This window comes from Aquarana catesbeiana, linkage group LG05 (genome assembly GCF_042186555.1).
Source record: "Aquarana catesbeiana isolate 2022-GZ linkage group LG05, ASM4218655v1, whole genome shotgun sequence".
NCBI lineage: Eukaryota > Metazoa > Chordata > Amphibia > Anura > Ranidae > Aquarana > Aquarana catesbeiana.
The window spans coordinates 362,819,852-362,846,120 of record NC_133328.1 but is presented as its reverse complement, the minus strand read 5'-3'; the positions used below and the strand labels follow the sequence as shown (position 1 = coordinate 362,846,120).

Here is a 26,269-nt window from a genome sequence, read left to right as displayed (position 1 = left end):
AGGAAGTCCACTTAAATTTAAAATTGAACTGTAAGTAGTGCAGTTATTGTGTAGGCGTTATCCTCACACCCATGGCCTCGGACTTCGAATAATTAATTTTCAAATTTGACAGGGCGTGGTACCGCTCAATTTCCTGTTCCTTGGTAGAGAGATAGTTGGATTTGAGAGGGAAAATAACAAGTGAGCCAGTAAGGTCGCGGGTGGGAAAGATGAAGATTGCCCTAAGGCATTGAATGTCTTGACCATGTGAGGCCCTAGGAGGGATAACAGAGTCTTATAATATTGGATGGTAAGGATATCCGGGCCGGTGATTTGCCAGGCTTGACCGAGCTCACCGCCACCTGCAACTCCTCAAAGGTTATAGGGGTCTCCAGATCCCGTCGCTGCAGGGACGCTCCATTGTTTTCTATTCAAAAGAGTGACATTGTGGCCATTTAGGACCCAAGGGCAGTACCTACTTGTACATTTCCCACAGGGGAAACATGCCAGTTTCAGAGCATGTTGATCTGTTAGCATAAGCATAATGGCTATGGACCAATTGATCCCTGATTGTTTGAGATCTTTTAAAAGTTATTTCAGGGAATGGTTTGATGTTTTTGGTGGGTACATCATCTGGGGTCAGTAGGTGCCATTATTTAGTGAATATATCATTTTTTTGTATATGTTGTCTGGTGTACCTAGTAATTAGGTGTGCGGTTTTTGTTTGTTTCGTCTTAAGCTGGGTACACACTACAGTTTTTTTTCCATGCAATCCAGTGGGTTGCAGGAAAAACAACTGACAGCTCCGGTCAGAGCCGCTGTACTAACCATGAGAGGAGAGGTTGTAGTGGAAGAGAAAGAAACTGTTACATTTGTGTTAGGAACTGTTAAAGACTGTTGCCATAGGAGACAGCATTCCTGCACATGCAGATGTGGCGTCTTGCTGGATGCCTTTCCCTGCATGGCTGTCCCCCTGTTGAAGTCTCGGAGTCTGCCAATTGAACTTGCAACTACCTAAGGGTGTCCTGGCCCTAACCTTCTTTCCCCCAAAAAGTTTGTTAAGAGAAATTAACTCTCTTTTGCATTCAAGAAGTGACTGGCGCCCAACGACTTTAATCATCTTGCACCCACCATGCCTCACAACCCACTATACACAGAAGGATGTCAGCTATCTCTGGTCCTGGAGGTTCTCATTAGACCGAAGGAGGCCTGGGACCTTGCTACATAATCATCAATAGTCAAAGATAGTATTGGTTGGCAGCTATAATATGTAGAATCCAATAAAAAAGCAATCAAATGAACTAAGAGGGAGAAAAGAAAAAAGAAAATGAAAAATATATATATATAAGGAAAGGGACTTAAGGGAAAAAGGAGAGTGTGGTATAGAGACATCACTATGTAATCCCTAGATTGGAAAATGCTAATTATTGTAGAGAATATAAAAAATACATATAATGTAAAAATTGTGGCTATAGTTTACCTAATGAACAAAATTGGTAGACACATCTCCCATCGAAAGGAAAACTGAAAAACTGGTGACATCAGACCTAGTTCATCGGTTCTGCTACCCCTTGTAGGTATGTATCAGTGCCGAAAAGCTCTTTGTAAAACATGTAATTTTGTCCAACATAGTAAAAAATCCTTTTGCTCTAAGGGGAAAAGCTACTAGCTGGACAATTTCTACAACTGCTCCTCAGACTTTGTTATCCATGGGTTCACTTGCCCCTGTGGATTGATCTATGTTGGCCACACCATCTGCCCGTTAAGGCAGCATTTTGGCCAGCATAGAAGACTTATAGAAGAGGGAAAATATCAGCAGAGTGTCCCATGACTTTTTGTTGAGTTTCGCCAACAATCCACAGTGGGACTACAAGTCTGGGTCACCGAACAGATGCCCAGATTTCTTCCTGAGGCTGAACGTTTCAAAAAAACTATGTGCCAGAGAAACCTTCTGGATTTATAAACTTGATGCCCTTTTTCGCCAGGAGGTTTGAATGAGGGAATTGAAATGGCTACCGTTCTCCAGGCTTCCCCATTCCAGTTCAGTTTGTACTATGTGTTTTTTCAATTTTTCTCTCCCATTCACACTCATCCCCCCCACCTTTTCTCCTTTTTCCCTCTATTTCTTGCCTTCTCACTTTTCTTCTTTTTCTTTTTATCTCTTGATTTTTTCGTCTTCTCCCTATCTCTTACTTTACAGATGCTTATTCCGTGGATATATAATGATCAGAATTGTTCATCTTACACGCCATATATGATATGTGTAGAATATATAGATATTTGAATACATGCATATTTCACTTTCACTTATTATAGTATTATATCTAGCTTAGTTTATTTGCTTGCTTTTTTATTGGATTCTACACATTATAGCTGCCAACCAATAATATCTTTGACTATTGATGATTCATTAGACTTTTATGTGCATAGACCTCTTTTAGTATTAATCAAAGATTTTTCCCACTGCTGCTTGCTCAATACTTATTCATTTTGTTTTTTTTTTTAATTTATTCTTCCTTTGGAAGATCTAATGTAATTTATTTTAGTGTGTATATTATTTTTAGTCCCTCTGGGCATTGTCCCACTACTCAATCTTCAGTATGTTCTTTTATATAAACTGTATCCTATCATATTATTTTGGCCCCTCCCCCTGCTGCGCTTTATAAGGTCAGCCATCTATCCCAGTTACTATGCTTGAAAAGGAGCGTGGCTGCCGCAACACACGCAGCGCGCATGCTCAAAGACAGGTCACACTCTGGTGATGTCTTCTCCACACTGCCCGGCCATCTGTTTCCACCCTATGGTGACCAGCGGGGACTGCAGCACTCTGTTGCTGAAACCAGAGCGGAGGAATGTAGGAACACCTTTACCTACTCCTGGGATGCTTGTACCTACAGATGTGCCTTTTTAATTCTCCACAAATGTGAGTTGCCATTTGTATGTCCCTTGTTGGCGCCTCCTTGTTTATTCACTGTAATGGTCTGTGGATCTGTGAACCTCCCAGGGTTCTTGCCACTTGAGTCCTATAAAAAGACATAAACCCACTACCTAATTGAGCAAGGCTCATGTACAATTACCAAACTTTTACAGTTGTCTATTTAGAATATTAATTATAGAATAATAATTTTATACACAAGTAACACTGACTGACAGCTAGCAATGCATTTTCCTCAACTATTTTATTAGATACTGTATATGGACAAGTGTAAACGGTATTTGTTTCATAGCTGTATAGCTTTGATGTAATGATTTATGTTCTATTTCTCTTATTTTCACAGTACCTGCGCAGGACTTTTAGCACTTTTCATTTCGTTGGCCTCCCTTGTGTCACTTTGGAGAAATAAAGACAGAAAGGTAGAAGAGGGAGATTTCACAGTGCACATCTGTCAGGTCAGCATATTTGTAAAGTAAACCAATTCCAAACCCTTGGAGCTCAGCAAGAGTCTAGCTTTATCTAGTCTTCAGTCAATAACTGTTCTAGCGTGCTTTTTAATGTAATATCCTCTATCGCTGTATTATATAGGATTGTTGTTCTTTGTATATTTTCAAACACAGTGCCTTTTTAACCACCTCAATACAGGACACTTACACCCCCTTCCTGCCCAGGCCATTTTTCAGCTTTCAGCGCTCTCACACTGAATGACAATTGCGCGGTCATGCTACACTGTAACCATGTAAAATTGTTATAATTTTCTTCACACAAATAGAGCTTTCTTTTGGTGGTATTTAATCACTCCTGGGTTTTTTATTTTTTCCTAAAAAAAAAATAATAATTTTGAAAAAAACAAAACAGTTTTTCTTAGTTTCTGTCAGTAAATTTTGTAAATAGGTATTTTTTCTCCTTCACTGATGGGCGCTGATGAGGCAACACTGATGGGCACTGATGAGGTGGCACTTTTGGGCACTGATTAGGTGGCACTGATGAGGAGGCACGAGTATGCTGCACTTATGGGCACTGATAGGTGGCACTGATGAGCACTGGTGGGCACAGATAGGCACAGATAGGTGGCACTGATGGGTGGCATTGATGGGCAGCACTGATAGCCAGCACTGACTGGCGTCACTAATGGCCACTGATTGCTGGCACTTGTGGGCACAGATTGGTGGCAATTGTGGGCATTGGTTGGCACTGATTGCTGACAGTGGTGGGCAATCATTGCTGGCACTGGTGGGCACTAATTGTAATCAGGGCACTGATGATCAGTGCCCTGATTACATACCTAGCTGACCCCTGTGAGGAGATGCTGCTGATCAGCTCTCCTCACACTCTGTCAGTGTGAGGTGAGGAGCGCCAATTACCGGCATCTCCGTGTTTACATGTGACCTGCTGTGATTGGACACGGCCGATCACATGGTTAAAGGCCTGCGGCCGCGGCTCTTTACACAGATCGGGGTCATGCCATGTCATAGCAATGCGGCTGTGATTGCCGTGATGCGCACCCCCGGAACGAGAGCTGCACCGCTCAGCCATCATTTGACAGTGGGCGGGTGGCAAGTGGTTAAAGATGCATCTAACCCAGAACTGGAGTTCCGCTTTAAAAAATTTGTTTAACTTTTTTTCAGTTTGCTAAGACCCCTTTCACACTGGGGCCACGGCTGTGATAGCGCTAAAGCGCCACTCACCCATGTTACGGTGCTTCTGAAGCGCCTTTCAGGTCCTTTAGAAGCACTGCCCATTCATTTCAATGGGCAGGGCGTTTTGGGAGCGCTGTATACATCGCTCCCAAACCACCCCAAAGATGCTACTTGCAGGACTTTTCCTAACATCCCGCAAGCGTTCCACCCCAGTGTGAAAAGACGCACTAAAATTAAATAGGAAGTGGTTTTCAGGCGCTATTTAGAGGCAATTTCTAGCGCTAAAATGCCTGAAAACCACCTCAGTGTAAGAGGGTTCTTAAGGTTTTATTGAAAACAACAGCTGAATTTACCATTTTATTGCATGGATGTGAAATGATACATTTGTGTGGTAATTTCTATGTAAAAGTCAATTCAGAAACAATATTGCATGGATTAGTAAAACTTAAATTACTGATAGAGCCTGGCTGGTGATAATTGCGAGGTTATATGAGATATCTTTTGTTAGAATGCATAAATAACAATACTTCCTGGGATTAAATACTAATACCAGACATAAAGAAGGTTGACATAGGTTAAATAGCTAGTCCATGCAAACTAATTATGTTTCCACAAATATGTGAAATGTATGTATGTATGTACAGTATGTGAATTAAATGTTTAATTGACAAAATTGTGATACATTTTTGAATGCAGTTGAAATAACACATTCGATTTAGTGAATGGAACCTGGTAATAGTTATGCCCCGTACACATGATAGGATTTTCTGACAACAAATGTTGGATGTGAGCTTGTTGTCGGAAAGTCCGACCGTGTATATGCTCCATAGAACATTTGTTGTCGGAATTTCTGCCAACAAATGTTTGAGAGCAGGTTCTCAAATTTTTCGACAACAAGACTTGTTGTCGGAAATTCCGAGCGTGTGTACACAATTTCGACACACAAAAGTCCACGCATGCTCGGAATCAAGCAGAAGAGCCGCACTGGCTATTGAACTTTCTTTTTTTCGGCTCGTCGTACGTCTTGTATGTCATCGCGTTCTTGATGTTCGTAATTTCTGACAACATTTGTGTGACTGTGTGTATGCAAGACAAGTTTGAGCCAACATCCTTCGGAAAAAAATCCATGGTTTTGTTGTCAGAAAATCCTATCGTGTGCCTAACAGTGGGTATAGAAAAGAATCACCCCCCCCCCCCCCTTAAAATAATCACATTTTGCTGAAATAAAGACAAACACAGATTTTGTTTTATCCAGCTGTATTTACTAGTGTAACTTATAACACCACCATTCTTTACTGTGGGAAGGGTGTTATTTTGACGGTGAGCTGTACTGGATTTCCATCAGGAATATTATTTGGTGTTGAGGCCAAATAATAAAATTTTAGTCTCATCTGACCACCTTAAACACACTTTGAAGACTAGTCAGATGAGACAAAAATTTAATTATTTGGCCTTAACACCAAACGATATGTCTGGTGGAAATCCAATACAGCTCACCATGCAAATAACATTATTCCTACAGTAAAGCATGGAGGTGGTAATATCCTGTAATGGGAGTGTTTTTTAGCAGCAGGGACTGGAGCACTTGCGAGGATAGAAGAAAAATCAATGGGGGGCAAAATACCATCAAAATATGCTGCCCTCTGTCAGAAAGTTGTCAATGGGAAGGTTTACCTTCCAACATGACAATGACCCAAAGCACACAGCAAAAGTGACCGCACAGTGGTTGAAGGAGAAAAAAGTGAATGTCCTTGCATGGCCTAGTCAGAGACCAGACTTAAACCACATTGAAAATCTGTGGAATGACTTGAAGACTGCTGTCCACAAATGGTCATCAAATTTAACTGAACTTGAGCAGTTCTGCAAATAAGAGTGGGCAAATATTGCAAAGTCTAGATGTGAAAAGTTAGTGGGGACATATCCCAACAGTAATTAAAACAAAATGTGGTCCAACAAAATACTGATATAAGGGGGTGATCCTTTTTCCAACTCAGTGATTCTGTGTTTGGATTTTGATTTTTTATCTTCTGACATGTTGGTGTTATATCCTTTCACTTGGATGTCATAAGTTACACTAGTAAATACAGCTGAATAAAGAAAAAACTGTGTGTCTTCATTTCAGGCTGCGAAACAACAAAATCTGATTATTTTAAGGGGGGGGGGTGCTTCTTTTCTATACCCACTGTATGTGTAATGATAGCTATATCATCAAATGCTTAAGGCATTGTAGCCTAAGCTGTCTTTAGTTTGGTAGCATTTGTGAAAAAATAGTGTTGAATGTATAGTACAAGTTTGAACTAAGGTTTCCTTGTTAACTACATTTTTGTTAACAAATTGAAAGGTTTCAAAGCTTAGATTCTGGATACTAAGGCTACTTTCACACTGAGGTGCTTTACAGTCGCTATAACGTTAAAAATAGCGCCCGTAAAGCACATCTCCTGTCACTCGGCTTTCACAATGGAGCGGTGCGCTTGCAGGACGTTAAAGAAAGTTCTGCAAGCAGCATCTTTGAGGCGCTTTAGGAGCGGCGTATACATCGCTCCTAAAGTGCCCCTGCCCGTTGAAATCAAGCAGCGGCGCTTTGTGGGCGCTTTTAACCCTTTATTCGACCACTAGCGGGGTTAAAAGTGCCCCACTAGTGGCCGAAAAGCACCTCTAAAGCGATGGTAAATCGCCGCTAAAACTGGTGGCGCTTTACCGCCGACGCCCCCGTGCCTAAGTGTGAAAGTGCCCTTAGTGTTACTGCACTATTGGAGTCATTCATAAGTACATGTTACCAGCAGTCAATACAAAGTTATATTTTTTTTTTTGTATAGTTCAGCTTTATCACTGTTTTTAATATGTATAATGCTGCAAATTGGTTGTTTAGTGAAAATTTGTTATCATATAAACTGAGTCCAGGTATAAAGGAGTTCATGTTCAGGAAGATGGCATAGCATGATCTGGTCTAGCTTTCAGCAGCCCTCCTACCATGTTGAGCTGTACATCCAAATCTGATAGAACTGGAGATTTGGTAGCAGGGACCAATTGGGTCCGTAGGCAGATGTTTACTAGCTAGTGTATTCCATTTTCTATCCATCCATTTAGTATGCCAGAAAAATGAATAACCCGTAAATGTGGTCTTTGGCAATGCTAAACTGTTAGGACTTAAAAAGATCCAATGTGATTTTTAATCATCACATGTGTTGGCACCTTTAGTGTACCCCATAGAAAAAGATCTATCCGATTTGGGGCCAATTAAAGCACAATCCATCCAAAAGGTTTTATTTTGTTTTTGGTAGAGCATGGAAGGGTTAGATCCTCTGTCAGGTTTTCATTGCCATCTGTCTTTCTGTTAAGGCAATTTCTCCCTCTCCTATGGGGACAAAACACATTTTTATCAGAGTGAGGAAAGCTTCTAACTTCTAGCAGTGACTTTATTGTTGTCCATGCCTCCCTGTCCCAGTGACAAACACATACCCATTTCATACATGCGTGTCTCGGCGACAGGAAGTGAGGATAAATATCCCCAATGGGAATACGGGCAAGAATAAAAACCTGTATAAAAATCCACCTCGCAACTGTACTTTTAACACCTTAAAGCGGTGCAAGGCCCATGGAAATACCATTAAAATCCAATGAGAAAAAAGGCCATGGTGCCAGAAGTTAGGAATAACCTGACAGAAATTGTAACTTTTCATTTCACTGTCCAAAATTAAAACAAGCTGGAATAAGGCTTTAATTCTGGAAAAAAAACATGGTGTAATTAGGTTGAGAGGTATAACCAAAGCCTTTACTATATCATACATAACAGGACACAGAGCATCTTCATATCCATGATGATAGGGTTATGTAGGGTTAGGGTTATTAGGATAGGGTTAGGAAAAAAAAAACAGGAAGTCACCCCCTTGGCATAACACCTCCCCGTTAAGCAAGGCTTGAGTTTTTTTGTTAGTGTCTTAGGTGATGGTCTTGTCTGTTCAATCTCTACTTGAAAATGTAGGTAGCTTCTCAATGATTCCACCTGGTGTTAGGAGACTAGTTCTTTATGGATCCATTTTCCAGTGGCTTTTCAGTGCTCAGAGGAATGGTATCTCGACCTCTCACTGTACATGTGAAATGACCTGTAGCATTGCTGGTCAGCACTGGACCCTGTGGAATGGGACCCTGTGCAGTGATAACTTGCCTTAATGACTGGTATAGCCCTACACAGGTCCTGGGCAGTGTTCCCAAGTTGAGGCGTTAAGTCCCTTAAAGCCCTTGTGGCATTGCCTGCCATGATGTGTGAAGATTGGACCCCCTAGGGTGTCTTGCGGCAGAACTGATGAGTAGAGTAGCAAAGGTTGTACCCTCCTCTGGTGTTTACAATCGCTCCGTGGCAGGGCAGGAAAGATAGCACCTTTTTTATTTTATTTAGAATGGGATTACAGGTCACAGCAGTGAATGTAGTGTAGTGTGGAGCTTTTGTGTAGCACCCCTTGCTATGCGAGGCACTGGCAAATTTAGTGGGAAATCTTATTTTGCTTGGTGCGAATGGGTCGCATCCTGGCTTTTCTCCAATCTAGAGTTGAACAGGGTTTGGCTTTGAGTATGATCAAGGGTCAGATTTCAACCCTGGTTGATACTTTTTCAGAGAACTATTTCTTCATATTCCTTGGTGTGTGCCTTTCTATAAGGCATCACGCATATTGTTCCACTGCTGCAGAACTCAACTTGATATTTTCTCTATTGCAAACGTCCCCATTAAAACCCATAATGATATTCCTTTAGTACTTCTGACTCAGAAGGTTCATTACTTTGGCTCCCACTGTTTAGAAATTTTCTGCTCTTTCCTGTAAGGAACTGTTCCTGGGTCTTCACCATAAACAAATAGGCCCTACGTCTTTAACCATCATTTTTTACCTAGGGTGGTTTCTTCATTCTCTTTCAACTAGGACATAATGTTGCAGCCTTTCTGTTCTAAGCCTCATGGGGGGACTAAGCTCTTCACACTTTGGATGTGGTTTGTGCAATCAGGTGTACTGTACGTTAGATTCCCTTTTTGTGCTTCTTGAAAGTCCACAGAAGGGTCATGCAATTTCCAAATCTGCCATTTCTCAGATTTGTCAGCTTATTTCTCATGTAAACATTCCAAAGGGCAAAGTTCCACCATTTTTGGTAACAGCCCACTCCACCAGTTTGCAAAGTCCAGGAATCCAAGTAGAGAGAGAGAGTATCACCGCTCCAGGTGGGTCAGATCAAGGTAAAAGGCATCTCCTTCAGTCTAGAAGTCCAGGTGCTGGCAATGCTATGGCAGTTAGACATCAAAGAAATTCTGGACAGCCGCACTCCAAAGATATTTGCCATTATTCAATAAGGTGTCATCCAAAATACAGGTCACAGCAAAGTGGAACAAGTCTTATGCGTTTCGCACTACAAGGAGTGCTTAGTCATAGCTAACAATCACAAAAATCAAAGTGAAATAAATAATAAAAAATAATAAAAATCACATGGTTTGCAATTTTTATTATTTATTTCACTCTTGATTTTTGTGATTGTTAGCTATGACTAAGCACTACTTGTAGTGCGAAACGCATAAGATTTGTTCCACTTTTCTGTGACCTGTATTTTGGATGACACCTTATTGAATAAGGACAAATATCTTTGGAGTGCGGCTGTCCAGAATTTCTTTGATGTCTAAAAGCCCATTCCACCAGGTAGCTACCTGGTTTTGCAGGCTGCTATGTGTGGTTCTAATCTGTTTAGCTGTTTGGGGCCAGTTGGGTTTGTTGCCATGTTGGCCTCCCCTCATATTCAGTGCTTTGGGATGTCTCTGTTTACAGGCTATGTCCAGTGATGTACGATAAAGAAAATGGGATTTTTATTTTACCTGTAAAATCCTTTTCTTGGAGTATATCATGGGACACAGAGATTCCGCCCTTCTGTCTTGTGATTTATGGCTTGCTACAAAACTCTGAAGCCTTGCCTAATGGGGAGGTGTTATGCCTAGAATGGTACTTTCTGTCTTTTTTTCTTGTGTCCAATCACCTGAAGGTGGCAGCATAACCCTGTCATTATTAATATAAAAAAAAACTCTGTGCTTTCCAACACAAGGATTTTACAAGTAAACCAAAAATCCAATTTTTCAACCAGCAACTGAATATGTGGGGTCTCTGATATGCTTTGTACCTTTCTTGGTGGAGGTATCTATAATGTATCATGATTAAAACATACCCATTACAGGTCAACTAGAACCTCTGAACTCAAGGCTCAAACTGATGATTGTATAGAAATGAAATAGAAATCAGGAAGTTTTTAAATGAAGTGGGTTATTGACTAAGATGTCTGCAGCGGTCCAGCATGTGACTTTCTAAATTCAAAGCTTTCAGTTCTCCCCTGCTGATGTATGCCCAAGAGCTTCATTTTTCACATTGTATTACTTACACTTTCTGTAAAGTAGAATTGCAAAATGAAAATTAGTATGATAATTTGAAACTCACTGTAATTGATCGGGGAATACCAGAGAGTTGTGTTAATCAGTTGCTTATAATGAGCTGTTATTGAATCATTACTGACCTTTTTCTCACTGTTGAGTTTGACATTTTGACCGTTTTGCCTCAGGAGTAAAGGAATTTAACACTTTGACTATGTTCCCCGCGTCACCTAATTTAAAAAAAAATATTAAAGGGCTTCTCCAGAACAGCCAGGGTTAGCAATATCTGAAAATAGATTGCAGAGATTTTGCTGCATTTAGTAATGGTGTCATATATTTGCCTTTGAGAGATAGAAGGGCTAACTTTATTAATTGCTTTTAAACTTCTGCAGCTGTTGCAAAGGTTCTCATGAAATCAGGCACAAAATAGATTTGATTCTGTGTAACCCTCCAAGGACTTGACCTGAAAATCCCATTTTAGCATGTACTGTGCAATTTACAGCTAGAGGCAGTGTCTTTCTCTTAATTCATGTACTGTATGTGCAAACCTCATAACATTGAGGATTCAACAAATATAAAAAATATATGCAACTTGTTAAATGCACATATCAGCAAAGAGCACAGAAACATTGTAAACAGCTAATGTTTCCACTACTTTAAAACATATAGTTACAGTTTACCAAAGTGTTGTTAAGTTTTTAATATGCATGTTAACAAATATTTCACTCCTTAACCACCTCAATACTGGGGACTTTCTCCCCCTTCCTTCCCAGACCAATTTTCAGCCATCCGTGCTCTCGCACTTTGAATGGCATTTACTCAGTCATGCTACACTATACCCAAATTACATTTTTATTATTTTGTTCAAACAAATATAGCTTTCTTTTGGTGGTATTTGTTCACCACTGGGTTGTTTTATTTTTTGCTATATAAGCAAAAAAATATCAAAAGTTTTGAAAATAAAACAATCTGTTTTAAAAGAAATCCAATAAAATCAAATTTCATCATAAGGCCAGAATGTATTCTGCTACATGTCTTTGGTAAAAAAATCCTGATAAGTATATGATAATTGGTGTGTGAAAGTTGTAGTGTCTACAAGCTATGCTACGTATCACTGAAAATTGATCAATCCTGATATACTGACTGACGATCTCAATTCTTGAGGCCCTAAAATGCCAGGAAAGTACAAATACATGCACACACACACACATGCAGGGAGCACCGTCAGGTGTTCTAGGAGCATAAATTACACATATAATTTCCTGATGACCTATCACATTTTTGAAGGCCCTGGAGCACCAGGACAGTGAAATTACCTACAGAATGACCCCATTTTGGAAAGCAACTGCCCCAATGTATATTCTATGAGGCATAATGAGTCTTTTGAACATGTCATTTTTTTTCCACAAGTTTTTGGAAAATGTGGAAAGAAAATAAAAACTTTTTTTTTTTTTTTACACAAAGTTGTAAATTATTAGATATTTCTAACACATAGCATGTACATAGCAAAAAATACACCTCAAAATACATTCTACTACTCCTGAGTATGGTGATACCACATGTGTGAGACTTTTCCACAGCATGGCCACAGATACAGAGGCCCAACAACCAAGTAGCACTGTCAGGCCTTCTAAAGGCATAAATTACACATTTCATTTCCTAACTACCTATCACATTTTCGAAGGCTCCTGAGCCTCTTTCTTGGGATTCTGTCGTCCGTTCCCATTTCAGAGCCACTACTTTCTACTGGCTCATACTCGCTATCTGAGTCTGACGGAGAGAGTTCCACGCTACTCTCGTCCAACCTTACGCTGGAGTATATGGAAAGCCGCCTTGCTGCTGAATAATTTTTTAGCCATGTTGACAGATTACTGGGACAGATGTGACAGATGTGGCAGGTGATCACGGACAGATGTCTGCAGATGTGCACTGGGACAGATATGGCAGATGATCACGGACAGATGTGGCAGATGTTTACTGGGACAGATGTGCGCAGATGATCACGGACAGATGTACACAGATAATCATGGGCAGATGTGTGCAGATGATCACGGGCAGATGTGCGCTGCTGATCACGGACCGATGTGCGCAGATGATCACAGATGTGCACTGATGATCACGGACACATGTGCGCAGATGATCACGGACAGATGTGCGCAGATGATCACTGGGACAGACGTGTGCAGACGTTTACTGGGACAGATGTGGGACAGGTGTTTTTTACTGTGTGGGGACACTGTGACAGGAGACTGTTTTGGGTACACTAGTTGGGTGATCAGTGTGTAAAAAGCTGTAAAAAACTGCTCATACACACTGATACCCGGCTCACAGCACAGATCTGCTCTCCTTCTCCTCACTGACAGGCTCTGTGTGAGGAGAAGCAGAGCCGATCACCAGGCAACGGCTCTCTATTTACATTACATGATGGCTGTGATTGGACATAGCCATTATGTGATCAGGAGGGCCGATCACAGATCCCTCCTGCTGATCGGAAATGCGCCAAGTCCGGGGAACAGTTCAGGAACTCAGAAGGATGAAACGCTGACCCGGCCGTTTATATGCAGTGGCCAGGTGGGGAGAAGTTAAAAGAGACGTATGGGAATTTTTTTTTCAAGAATTATACTTACCGAGGTGGATGCAGCATTGGTCCCCTTCCGGCTCTATGACTGAGAACTGTGCGATCAAACACAGCTGATTGCTTGGTTCTCAGTGCTCCCTGAGCAGCGAGCTGGTGATTGTCAATCGGGGCTGTGGAGGGGCAGGAGCGGCTCAATGAGAGGCGGAGCTGGGTTCAGCCTCAGGCATGTGGGTGGATCACGACCAAATGGTCGCAGTCTTTCACCAGCCTGGACCGGCTCTGTGATGTCAGCTGACACCAGGCTTCAGCCTACTGTCAGCTGAAAATGGGTCCCAGGAGTGCAGAACGAACTACACTCCTGTGATCCACAGGAGAATACAGCCAAATGAGCTTTGGTTGTACTTCTCCTTTAAAGACTTAGGGTTTATTAAAATAGCAGGGCATGTTTATTTTGCTAAGTGAATTTTCATTCAGCTTAGTGAATGAAATGAAGCTTTGCTGACTTCAGTCATCCAACTGTGTGTTAAAAATCTTTTTTTTTATTTTTTTTTTTCCCTGCGCATGATTAGGTATTCTTTGCAAAGGGATCTTTCTACTTGTTCACCAAGATAAATGAAAATCCACAGATTAACACAAACATTCCTCCTATTTTAAGTATCAGATCATGGCATGTGTAAAATTTGAAGCATTATTTTGGAATCTAGTGGTGTGAATTACCTTAGCTGATCAAATGATTTCAGTGCTACTGCCTGGGACATGCACAAAATGCCCCTTGTTAATTTGAGGATTCTTCATTGAAATGAATGGGGCTTTTACATCGTTCACATATGCAGGAGAATTAATAGGGGTGCTAATTCTTCATGTTGTTTTAACATTAAATTGTAGTATTATGCATATGCTTCCCCCTGATCCTCCCATCCGAATTAATGAGGAGTTGCAAAGTCTAAGGCCTTAATCACATCGGCAATCACTTGCATGCCCTGCGCAGAGCCATGTTTTGCCAGCACAGGGATGCACAGGTGTTACGTGCATCCTTGTGCCAGCAGTCCCATAGATGTCTGCTGGGACACATTGCTGTATGGACACAGCTACTATGTCCCAATATGACATTTGTTTGGATGTGGGTGCTTGTCCCTGAACTCACCCTGGGTGTTTTCGGAGCCATGCTTCTGCACAGATGACAAGTTGGGACACAGCAGCTGTGTGCATGCAGCCACGTGTCCCAATAGACATCTGTGGGACTGCTGCCACAGGAATGCACACAATACATCACCATGCCAGAAAGACACCGCCATGCAAGACGCACGCAGGGATGGAATTACAAAGTAACATAATTAACTAACATAGAACAGGAACCCTGCTGTCCTGGAAGCCTCGTGGATTTACAGGTATTGGTAAGTCTAAAGCTGGCCATAGTTGGATTGAATTTTAGCCGATTCGCCAGGCACCAGTCGAATTTCAATCCATCTATGGCCATTCCTGTTCATGAGAAGCCAATCTAACAATCAATTTCTCATGAACAGGCTTGCTGGAAAATTTTGCTTCGATCAGTACACTGCAACCAATCAGCAGCAGTGCTAATCAGTGTATTCTAACAAAGGGGGATTCCTGGTCTGAAAAAACAATGAGACAGCAAGAAGGATTCCCGCATCCACCTCAAATGTGCGGATGGGGTAATCGGTTCAGTTAATTTGTTCTGAAATGTTTAGCCAAGCTTATCTCTGGTTTTCTCCAGTCATCTTATAGGACAGCCTATGAGAGGAAAAACAATAACTCATCAGCCTTTGGTGGGACCACTGCTTGGAGGACCTTTCTCCCTAAAGTCTGGTCTTGGGTAGATAAGAGATCTAAACATTAATGACATGTGAATATGGAAATTTTTGATCATGTAGCTGCTGCTTTACAAATTTGCTCTAGGGTGGTACCATCTTTCTCTGCCCATGAAGTCACCAAGGCTCTCTTGGAGTGGGCAATTCACCAATACAAATAAAGCATCAAAAACTCATCAAATTCAAAAACTCTCTTGTTGCATTCAGGTAGGCTTACAGACATCTCCTAACATCTAACAAATGTAATGCCTTTTCTTTATCGTTAGAAGGTCTGTTAAAGGGGACCTTCAGTAATTTTTTCATTTTTCCATCTATTAAATCTTTTGTCCTTGTTGTTTTAACTTTGGATAGTAAAACATTTTTTTTCTGGCAGTAAATACATTATACAGCCCACTTCCTGTTTCTTGTCTGGTCATTAGCCTAGGCTTATGACGTAATGCACAGCTCTCTTTCTCACTCTGAGAGTTTGCCAGGAAGGGATGGGGGATGAGTCATAAGAGGGCCAATGAGAGCTGCAGGGCTGCAGAGCTGGAGGTGTGCCTCTGTGTGTATGTGTAAATCCAGGAGGTGACCAGGCAGCAGCTTCAGCTGCCCACAGTTAAAATGGCTGCAACCAGACTCAGTAGAGGGAGATGTCTGCAGCATATTTGGCAAGTACAGAATTACAATATATACAAAATAATATGCAAAGTGGTTGGAGGGAAGCTTCAGAATGGCAAAGATTTTTTTTTATTACAAATTATGTGAGCAGACTGCAGTTCCTCTTTACCCACTTCCCACCCGCCGGCCGCCAAATGACGGCTGGGTGGCATGGCTCTCATTCTGGGTGGACGTCATTTGACGGCGGCCCGTGGGGGTGCACATCGCGGCGATCGATCGTGTGGTGTGTCAGCCTGACACACCACTACACCAATCTCAGTAAAGAGCCTCTGATGGAGGCTCTTTACTACGTGATCAGCCGTGTCCAATCATGGCTGATCACGTTGTAAACAGGAAGAGCCGTTGGTCGGCTTTTCCTCACTCGCGTCTGACAGACCCAAGTAGAGGAGGGCCAATCAGCTGCTCTTCTGACAGGGGGGGTCTGTGCTGATTGTTTATCAGCACAGCCCCCCCATTGATGCCCACCCATGACCACCAGGATGCTGCCAGGACCACCAGGTATGCCACCCTAGACCACCAGGGAAATGCCAATCAGTGCCCAGGCAGCTGCCAATCAGTGCCCACTCCCAATATCTGCCAGTGCCATAAGTGATGCCTATCAATGCCATCTATTAGTGCCATGTATCAGTGCCCATCAGTGTCGCCTGTCAGTGCCCATCAGTGCCACCCATGAGTACCCATCAGTGCTGCATATCAGTGCCACCTGTCAGTGCCACGTCATTGGTGCGGCCTTATCAGTGCCCATCAGTGAAGGAGAAAACGTACTCATTTACAAAATTTTATACATAAACAAAAGAAAAACTTTTTTTTTCAAAATTTTAGGTCTTTTTTTATTTGTTTAGCAAAAAATAAAAAAGGCAGAGGTGATCAAATACCACCAAAAGAAAGCTCTATTTGTGGGAACAAAATGATAAAAATACTGTTTGGGTACAGTGTAGCATGACCACGCAATTGTCATTTAAACAGTGACAGCGCTGAAAGCTGAAAATTGGCTTGGGCAGGAAGGGGTTAAGTGCCTGGTATTGAAGTATTTAAAGAAAGTTGATGATACAATGTCCTGTGCAGCATGGACATAACCTTGGGAAGGGATCCATAGCCAATTTTCAAAATGATGCAGTTATGGCAAAAGATTGGGGGAATGGCATAACATTTCATTACATATAACACTCAAGGTTTAACTAGCTGTTTGGAAAGGAAGAATTATTACTACTTAATAGAAGCAAGAATTCTCTTTAAAATACTGTTAAGGCATGAACAATTCTTCAACTTTAAGATTTCCTTGGCCAAAAAAACATTCAGTTCTAGCATAGTGGTCAGTATTCTTCATGCCCCCCCCCCCCCCATGCTCAGTAATTTCTTATCATAAAAATTGCTGTATTAAAGTGTTACATTAATAAAGATTCTTGTCTGACTGCATTTGTTTAGCTTGGCAAGTTGGAACATTAAATGCCTAGAAAGTAGGCCAGGTAAGTCAAATAGAATATTGTCACAGAATCCTCAATGTTTATGCAAGGCTGTACATGAGAGCTAGTGAAAGACCAGAAAAAGCCTACAAAATATTCAAACCCTTCTCTTTCTGAAACTGGTTATGTTTCTATTGGAGCACTATTTATTAATGCAGTAAATGCTAATGTCAGGTAGATAAAAAATTGTGATTTTTTTAGATACTGATCAGTGTTTACTGCATGTGCTGCCACTGCAATTAACTGTTTGCTTTTATAGATGCTGAGCCTTGCAGTTTCTGTATGGATTGTAAACACCACTCACTCCAGCCTAGCTGCCAAGCAAGGACTGCCACTGCTAAACCAGATATTGAGTTGGTCAATAATAGGTATGTACACACATTTTAAGGTATTGTATATCTGTGTTACTAAAAATGACAGCTAATATGATTACGCCATATATACAGTATGTTTCTTCATATCTAGGAGTATATATAAATATTCTCCAGTTTTTTAGACCACGTTTATTAAACTAGATCAAGCATTTCTTACTTGAACGGTAAATAAATGTTTATTATGCAGGAATATTTGTAATAATAAGCAGTTGCCTACCCTTTTCCTCTCTGCATCTAACTTATCATGTTCAGTCAAGTAAAAAACACTTAGGGGTTATTGAGCAGGCCTCTCTCCTTACCAAGGAAGATTTGGAGGATGGTTCCATAGGGGGTCTGTAATATATTGCTGCACGTTCCAAATTGTAACTGGGTCCCCAGAATTAATGCTCACAGATGAGGCACAATAACCTTAAACTTGGCCCATAATAATTTGCAGAGACATTAAATCAGTGTTCATAACACAATTATTTAACTCCTAACACAGAAAGAAGATTTTGACATAATAAAAGGTGCAGTAAGGCTACTTTCACACTGGGGCGGGGGGGGGGGCCTTAGCAGTAAAGCAGCGCTTTTCGGCTGCTAGCAGGGTGCTTTTAACCCCCCCTAGTGGCCGAATAAAGGGTTAAAAGCGCCCACAAAGCACCGCTGCCGAAGCGCTTTGCAGATGCTTTGGCAGCGGTGCCCATTGATTCCAATAGCAGGGGCGGTGATACTGTATACAGCGCTCCCGCACTGCCCGAAAGATGCTGCTTGCAGGACTTTTTCTAACGTCCTGCAAGCACACCGCCCCAGTGTGAAAGCACTCAGGCTCTCACACTGGAGCTGCAGGGGAGGCGTTTTTCAAGCGCTTTACAGGCTCTTTTTTTTAGCCCAAAAGCTCCTGAAAAACACCCCCGTGTGAAAGGGGTCTAAAATATGTATTTTTGACCTACCTGTAACAGTTACAGATTATCTGATATTTAATATAATTTCAGTTATTGCTGCCTGTCACTTCTGATTTAGCATTCTTCTGTGATTGTATAAAGATTGTATTCAAACTTCCTGAAGGTTTGTATCCTAAAATTTTTAGTTTTTTGTTTTACTTGCTTCTTTTTAAAGTGCAAGTAAAACTGTAAGAAATATGTATTCATTACTAGCATTTTCTTTTTCGAGACTTACCAGAGCCTTACATTGATAAGCAGATCAGTCATAAAGATCTACAAATAGATGTATTTAGATAGAGCAGTACTTTATCAGCCAATGCTTGGCATTTGGTGATTCACCTCCTATTTTTTATAAGGAATGATATGCTAAAGCAGTAAGGCTGCACTAAACCTGAGCGTAGCGTTTTCAGGCAGAAAGTCGTGTAGTTTTACCGCAATTTTTCTTGCGGTTTTTGCCGCGTTTTTGTACAGGTCAAAAGGTCACAATGTAAAAAGAAGAAAAACACCCAAATCTGCCCGAATTGAGCTACAAAAAAGCTCCAGAACTTTTTTGAGCTTCAGGCGTTTGGCTTCTGGCGTTTTGGAGTTGAGATGTGAACCATCTCCATAGAGAATAATAGATTTTTTTCCCCTCCAAGGTTTTGTAGTTTCAGGTTTCAAGCCACAAAATGCTCAGGTGCGAATGGGGCCTTATAGAGGGAAACAGGCAAATGCTGTTGTTGATTACTATTTTATTAACATTCTGTATTCTGCTAGTACCTCCTACAAATTTTCTTGCAAACACGATTACCAATTCTTAATGAACACTCAGGCATGTAATAGGATGTTTAATTGGAACAAAACATCTTAGAACAGTTACTTTCAAAGAAACTGCACAATGTGGTTTAATTTCATCTAGCACTCAGAATGTATCTTCTTGGAATGATCTCAGGTTCAGAACATTTCAGTTTAAAAAGTTGATTGAGGATGCTTTAGGGGGAAAAAAAACGAATCCTTTGAATACTAGCTCTGGTATACAGTTCTTGATGTCCCTAACCCAACATGCATAATGATGCAAAATGGCTTACACCACACTTGCCACTTAGTCAAACAAAATCTAGAATTGACCTGAATATGCTAATGGAAAGACTAACCCAGCACAGCAGCACAGTGGTGTAGTGGTTAGCACTCTCGCCTAGCAGTAAAAAGGGTCGCTGGTTCGAGTCCCAACCACGACACTACCTGCCTGGAGTTTGCATGTTCTCCCTGTGCCTGCGTGGGTTTCCTCCGGGTACTCCGGTTTCCTCCCACACTCCAAAGACATGCTGGTAGGTTAATTGGCTTCTGTTCAAAATTGGCCCTAGTATATGAATGTGAGTTGGGGACCTTGGATTGTGGGCTCCTTGAGGGTAGGGACCGATGTGGGTGTACAATGTATGTGCAGAGTGCTGCGTATATTGGCGGCGCTATATGGGTACCTTAAATAAAAATAGGGATGATTGTAGACACGCACCCACACTCACTCAGGTTGAACTGGATGGACTGGTGTCTTTATTCAACCTTACTATGTAAATATGTAACCCATTTTATAAATATTACGCCAAATAGGTTTTGACTTGGGACCTTTGACTTAGATTTAGGGAATCCAAAGGGCCCTTTAGTTCTTATATACAGTACCTCATATAATAAGCTCAATAAATATATAGGCATTGACTTCATGTCATTGTTGCTGAATACTATGCTATCTGTACTATGATTTTTGGGGTTGCAGAGCATATCCTATTGTTAAACTCATAAGTGTAATTTGCAATCTTTCCAATGATATTTATTATTTTATAAACCCACCTGGTAGTAATGCTGCGTTATGTTAACATAATCTTAATTTTCTTTTACTGTATTTCAGTTTATTGCCAGACTAATATTATCTACATAGGTTATTGTTATACTGTTCATCCTTATATTGTAAAATTATTCAATAAAACATTTGTAAATGATCAACAAGAAAACCTTTAATAAAAGGACACTGATCTGCTCAACCAGTCCGGGTGAGCGTTGTGCTCACCCGGACTGGTTATTTTCCAGTCTTCAGATCCCTGTTTCCGGCATGATTATTGTGGATTCACAGCCGCTTGCCCACTGCGCATGCGCGAGCCACACTGTGCCTTGTGAATGGTCCCGCAGCCTTTTGAGACCTTTGACATGTCCCAGAAGGTTTCAGGAGGGGTGGGTTGGGATGGGAGTAGAACTTCCGATGGATCACTGTGGTGGAAATGGGAGCTGGTACCTGTCAAAAGTAGGTACCAGCCCACCCCAGCCCCCTCCAAAAAAAGTGCCAAAAACAGAAGAGGGTCACAAAGCAGAACTTCCCCTTTAGGGGCAATAGGGGAGGTGTTTCATAGTCCTAAAATACTTTCTGCCCTAGAGTGACAGCACTTTTTGGTTTTTCCATAGATACAGTATGGCAAGTGGGTTTTGTCACCCTGGGACAGAAAGTCTGCTACTTGTAAGTTGAAAATAAAGATAAAATGCAGGTAAATGGCCTGATACCTAGGATTGCGGTCTGATTCTTATCTCTGATTGGAGACTTACACCCTCCGCAGAGCTGTACCAGACAGGGACGATAGGGGAAATCCACTGCTGTTTGAATTCATATCATGGTTGTAATATGTTGATAACTCATCCCCTGGGCTTCTTTGCTGACTACATGCACCCGGTGAGGGGCCCTTCATGTCATATACTGTTTCTTCTACCTATGTGCTTTGTTAAATGTCTACTTGTCTGTTGTTTGAAAATTTTCAAAAATAAAGATTACATAAAAAAAAAAATGCAGGTAAACAAGCAAACTAATGCAACCATCACATCTAAGTACTAGTAAACTGCAATATATCACATTTTTGTTCTTGGGTTTAAATTCCCTAAAACTACCTCCACACCACAGACTTTTTGGAAGCAATTGTATTTGATTTTTATTATATTACTGTAATAATTTTGCAAGCACTTGTGAAGAATGATGAGCCTTTACAAGTAATTCTAGTATATAGGGAACCATTGGATGGCTCCCGCTGGTAGCATAGATGGTTGGGACATCCATTAGCACAGGAACAACATCTCTGATTTGGAATAGAGCCCTGGAAGAACTATATGGGATACAGCTGTTCCCAGGTCCCCATTGGATGTAGCTTATCAGCAGTGACAAATCATGGGGCTCTACTCGCTTATCCTGTGCATGGAGAGCATTTTTAGTGTCTGTACAGAGGCTCAGATGTATGGGCATGGCATAATTATACTACTCTTCCTATAGCCTGAAAAAGCATGTGTAAGCTCATGATGATAGAAATACTGGGACATTGTTTATTTCCTTCTGAAAATGTTAGTTCACTGGTTTTTCTGACCTGGCTTTAGTACATTTTAAGTCACTGACCCAGAAGAAGTATGCAAATCACTGTGTAAATTGTTAGTCTTTTTTTGTATACTTCTCATGGGTCACTGAGTCAAAGTACTGAAACAATAGGGTCAGCATGACAGACAGATACCTTGCACTTTTTGAAATCAATAAATCATGCTTTTTTGTTGACCTTCGTGCAAAGTGTGAAGCAATTTTGTTTTTAGACATTATTAGACTTTATTTGTTTCCATAATACATATAAGCATTAACAAAGCTTTGTTCAGGTTAGATGTGTTACATTTTGTTTTCATCAGCAATATACTCTCTACATTTTTACTTGTTTACTTTAATTTTTTATGGCATTTCTGAAACGTCATCATGTTGTATGGTCTGAGCTGAATCTGCTGCTCTAAGATATACATTAGCTGTGGAATTAGTCTGGGTCTAAAAATATTTAAAAAAAAACAGTGAGTAGTATTGCATTATGCACCAGAGATCTGTATATATGTAGCGTAAAGCCCTGTTAGAACAATCCTTTCCTTTGCCAATATTTTCAGAATCTGCTGCCAAAAATTAACTGTTCAGGTTATAATAACTTACTGGTACATAATCAGTGAACAAAAATTGCTTTGGTCTATCCCCCAACACCCAGCTATTTCCCTTTTGCCTCTCACATTGTAGGAAAAAGGGAAGCCAGGCTGTCAGTCAGCCACTTCAAGGATACCTCTGCCCCCATCCTGTGACAGTCAATGTTCTTTGCTGTCCACAAGGTAGTGGGCAACAAACAGGGGTCAGATGGAAAGGTTAGAGATGGGATGAGGGCTTCGTTTTTGACTTTTGACAAAAAATTTGCATTTCAGTAACAGCTCTTTTTGATCTGCTTAGATTGTACATGTTGTGGGACAGAGGAAAATGTTTTAAACAGCTGATAGCAGTGGATTATGAAGGTATTGCTGTATTAGGAAGTTTAGGGAAAGGTACACTTTAAGCAAAAAAGGGCTTTGTATACAGAATACAAGAGTAAAAACGTGTCATTATCAGTTCCAGAAAAAAGAAGTAATGTGTGTCAAATAGGAAATAGTTTATGGATATGGCAATTACTGCTGAATTAATTCACACATGTTTCACGCATCTTTTTACCTTGTGTTAAGGAAATCCATTACAGTGTAATGAAAGAGCTGTGAATGCACCAAAATGTTCCAAAATAATCAGACATGCACCATTTGCTGCAACACAATGCATGGTAGTAACTTACTATAGTTACATATAGTATATGTTGCAGTACACTGCAGCATATGTCCCTTTTCTTGCTTTGGAGTGCCAATAAAAATAAAAGCCCCTGGAATGTGCTGCCATATTCTCTTAAACACTAACGTGAAAGTTAAAGTGGTTGTAAACCTCAAACATGCAAAGTTAACAAAGCACACCCCTCTATGGTGTGTACTAGTATGAATCCAAAGCACCAAGCATGGTTCTTCTTTTCTGATCTCTGATTCCTCTGCTATCTGCATGAGTCACTGATAGAACAATAAGCTGACACCTCAGCCTCCCACGAGACAACCCTCTCCCCTGCAGCATACAGCAGGTGACTTATAGACTCAGCTCTGTGTTTGTCTCTGTGAGTCTTTGTAAAGAGGGTTTGTCCATTCCTTCCAATGAGCTTTTGCAGAGCTCTGTGTTCAAGCTCTGCAGTGTGTGTGATGTCAGATCCCCGCCCCCTGCTTTCTACTTTTGAGAGATGCTGTGTAAAATGTGTGTTTTGGAAGACTGCAGAGGATAGAGGGCTGCAGATAAACAGGTACAACTTATGTAGGAGGATTTATTTAATCTCTGTGTATCACCTGAGGCTTGTCACTTCACTAGGTATATGTAAGGGTTTACAGCCACTTTAAGTATTGTTTGCGTGAATGCATCTGTTTTTGAGTTATTTTCTGTTATACAGTAAAGCAAGTCTTTATATGTCTTTATTAGTCCTTATATGTTTTTTTTTGGATACACATATGAAAGAGCTCAACCTAATTTAAATGATCTTATCAGTGTGTGATAATGTACAAAACCCTGTTTATATGAATTGCTTGTAATTTAATTCTATACAGTACGTAAAGGGGAGCAGCCATTACATGCAGTATACAGGCTCTGCTTCCTATTTGGCACCACTGACTAGTTCTGTGCCTTGCTAGCATTCTTATCTCACTGAAATGTTATCAGTCAGGGTCTGTCAGATCAAAAATACTGACTTTATGCAGTCTCTCATGGATTGAATTGTCTACAATGCTGCTGCTAGCCAGGGACCGTCATTTGATCTAAGCTGCTTAGACGTTAGGTCACAAGAGATTGCTTGCAAACGCTATTTTCATAAAAGAGATGTTTTCTCTTAACTTGAAGTGGTAGTAAACTTAGTAAAACTACTGACAGGCAGTGTATTTTTGACAGAAGAGACCCTACTGGTCTCTTCTGTTATCAACGCTTCCTCTTGCACAGATCCCTGAACATTTACCACCCCCGATCTGTGTCGTGGCGATGTGACTCTCGCATGTATGCGCAGGAGTGACATCACCACGACCAGCTCATTCAAATTGCCAAAGGCATGGAACCCAGAAGGAAGACCGAGCAAACATGGAAGCACCTGTGGCCAGCAGATTGATCACACTGAAGTGCTGGAGGGCAGATAAATCTGCCACAATTTGCTAATATGCTGTGCATACTAGCACAATATTGCATAAACCACCTGGGGGCCTCAAGAAAGAGAAAAACATAATGGACCTAACTATTGCTTTAAAGTGTAGTTCCACTTTTGCAGTCTAATTTCAGAAACCCATATCTAATGTACTGTATGTTCCCATGTACACATTATACCTAAAATAATTAAAAAAATATTTCTTACCTTTCTGATTGATTGTTTGGAGCATGTTTATCCAGGACAGCAAGCTATTCAGAACAATTTCAAAGTAGGGACACATTGGAGACAAAGTGCATCAACATGCAATTTTCCTCCTAAGCCTTGAGATCTTTAACCGTTCACTTGGACAAACAGTGCTCAAATATAGTTTATATAGATAATGAAGATTTCCTAAAACAGTACAGACAAGGTAAATTATGTTAAACAATATGAAAGCTAAGTACAAATTATAGGCAAGTAAATTAAATTCTGGTCACTTCAGACTGCCATCATTTGCAGGTATAGCTATGTAAAACACTAATAAGAAGTGCCTATACTGTTTAAAATCCAGTAAGGCACTGTCTCCCCCTGCTCTGAGGTTGCTCTCTATTCTCGGCACTGTTGCTGAAAGAGAAAAAAGCAACAGGAAGGACACAGACTGGGCTGAGGGAACACAGATTAGGGACAGAGAAAAGAAAAGCAAGAGATGTGACACGGTAAACTGTGCCTTAGTGTCTTACCTTATCTCCCTGATTCTCTTTCAACATCCTGTGAAGGGCAGACATGTAAAGGTTCTGTCACCCTTCCTCTGTATCTAAGCTAAGAAATAAAATCATGTTTGGAAATGTACATATTTTAATTTAAGAAAGTGACATACAGTTTTTGAGACCAAGGAGAGGGAGCGTTGCCATTAAGGAAGTGACTGCCATGAGCTTCAACAAAATGGCGGCGTTTTGCAAGAAGAAACTGGAGCAATGCTGGAGGCAATTTACCACACACACTTATTTTGGTGGCCTAATTATTAATGTGGAATGTACATTCTTTTGTTAAAGAGCATTCATTGTTATCTAACTGTTATGGGCAAAGTTCCACTTTGGAAAGGATTTCACTTACCTCAATCCAAGAACTCCCCCCCCAGTCCAGAAACCACTGAATTTCACTCACTGGTCCAGGTAGCGAAGGGGTGACTCTATAGTAACAGGTAAGTGGTCTGTTAGTAATCTTGCAGCTCACATATTGTCCCCAGTGACAGGATCACTTGACTGACAGGTGCCATTGGCTGTGCAGCCTGGCAGAGGTTTATAATTCACAGAAGTGAATAAATACATTTACACATCCTTTGGGCAAATGGCACTTCACAGATGCACATTTCAGTTTTGGATTTATCTGTTTCTGGAGCTCAGCTTTAGGACCCATTGATATTTTTCCAGTGAATTAACATACAGTTTAAAGTGTGTTGCTTTAGGCAGCTCAT

The 26,269-nt window shown here is 40.9% G+C and overlaps 1 protein-coding gene across 4 annotated transcripts in view; it reads left to right on the top strand.

Moving 5' to 3' along the window:
- The window catches only part of PIGN (phosphatidylinositol glycan anchor biosynthesis class N), a 637,819-nt gene that overhangs the window by 463,129 nt on the left and 148,421 nt on the right, over window positions 1–26,269 (top strand). For all 4 annotated transcript variants that reach the window (XM_073630904.1, XM_073630905.1, XM_073630902.1 and 1 more), the window contains 2 exons: window positions 3,258–3,369; window positions 17,735–17,843. In XM_073630904.1, the coding sequence (XP_073487005.1) occupies window positions 3,258–3,369; window positions 17,735–17,843 (221 nt within the window). The remainder of the gene's footprint in view (window positions 1–3,257; window positions 3,370–17,734; window positions 17,844–26,269) is intronic.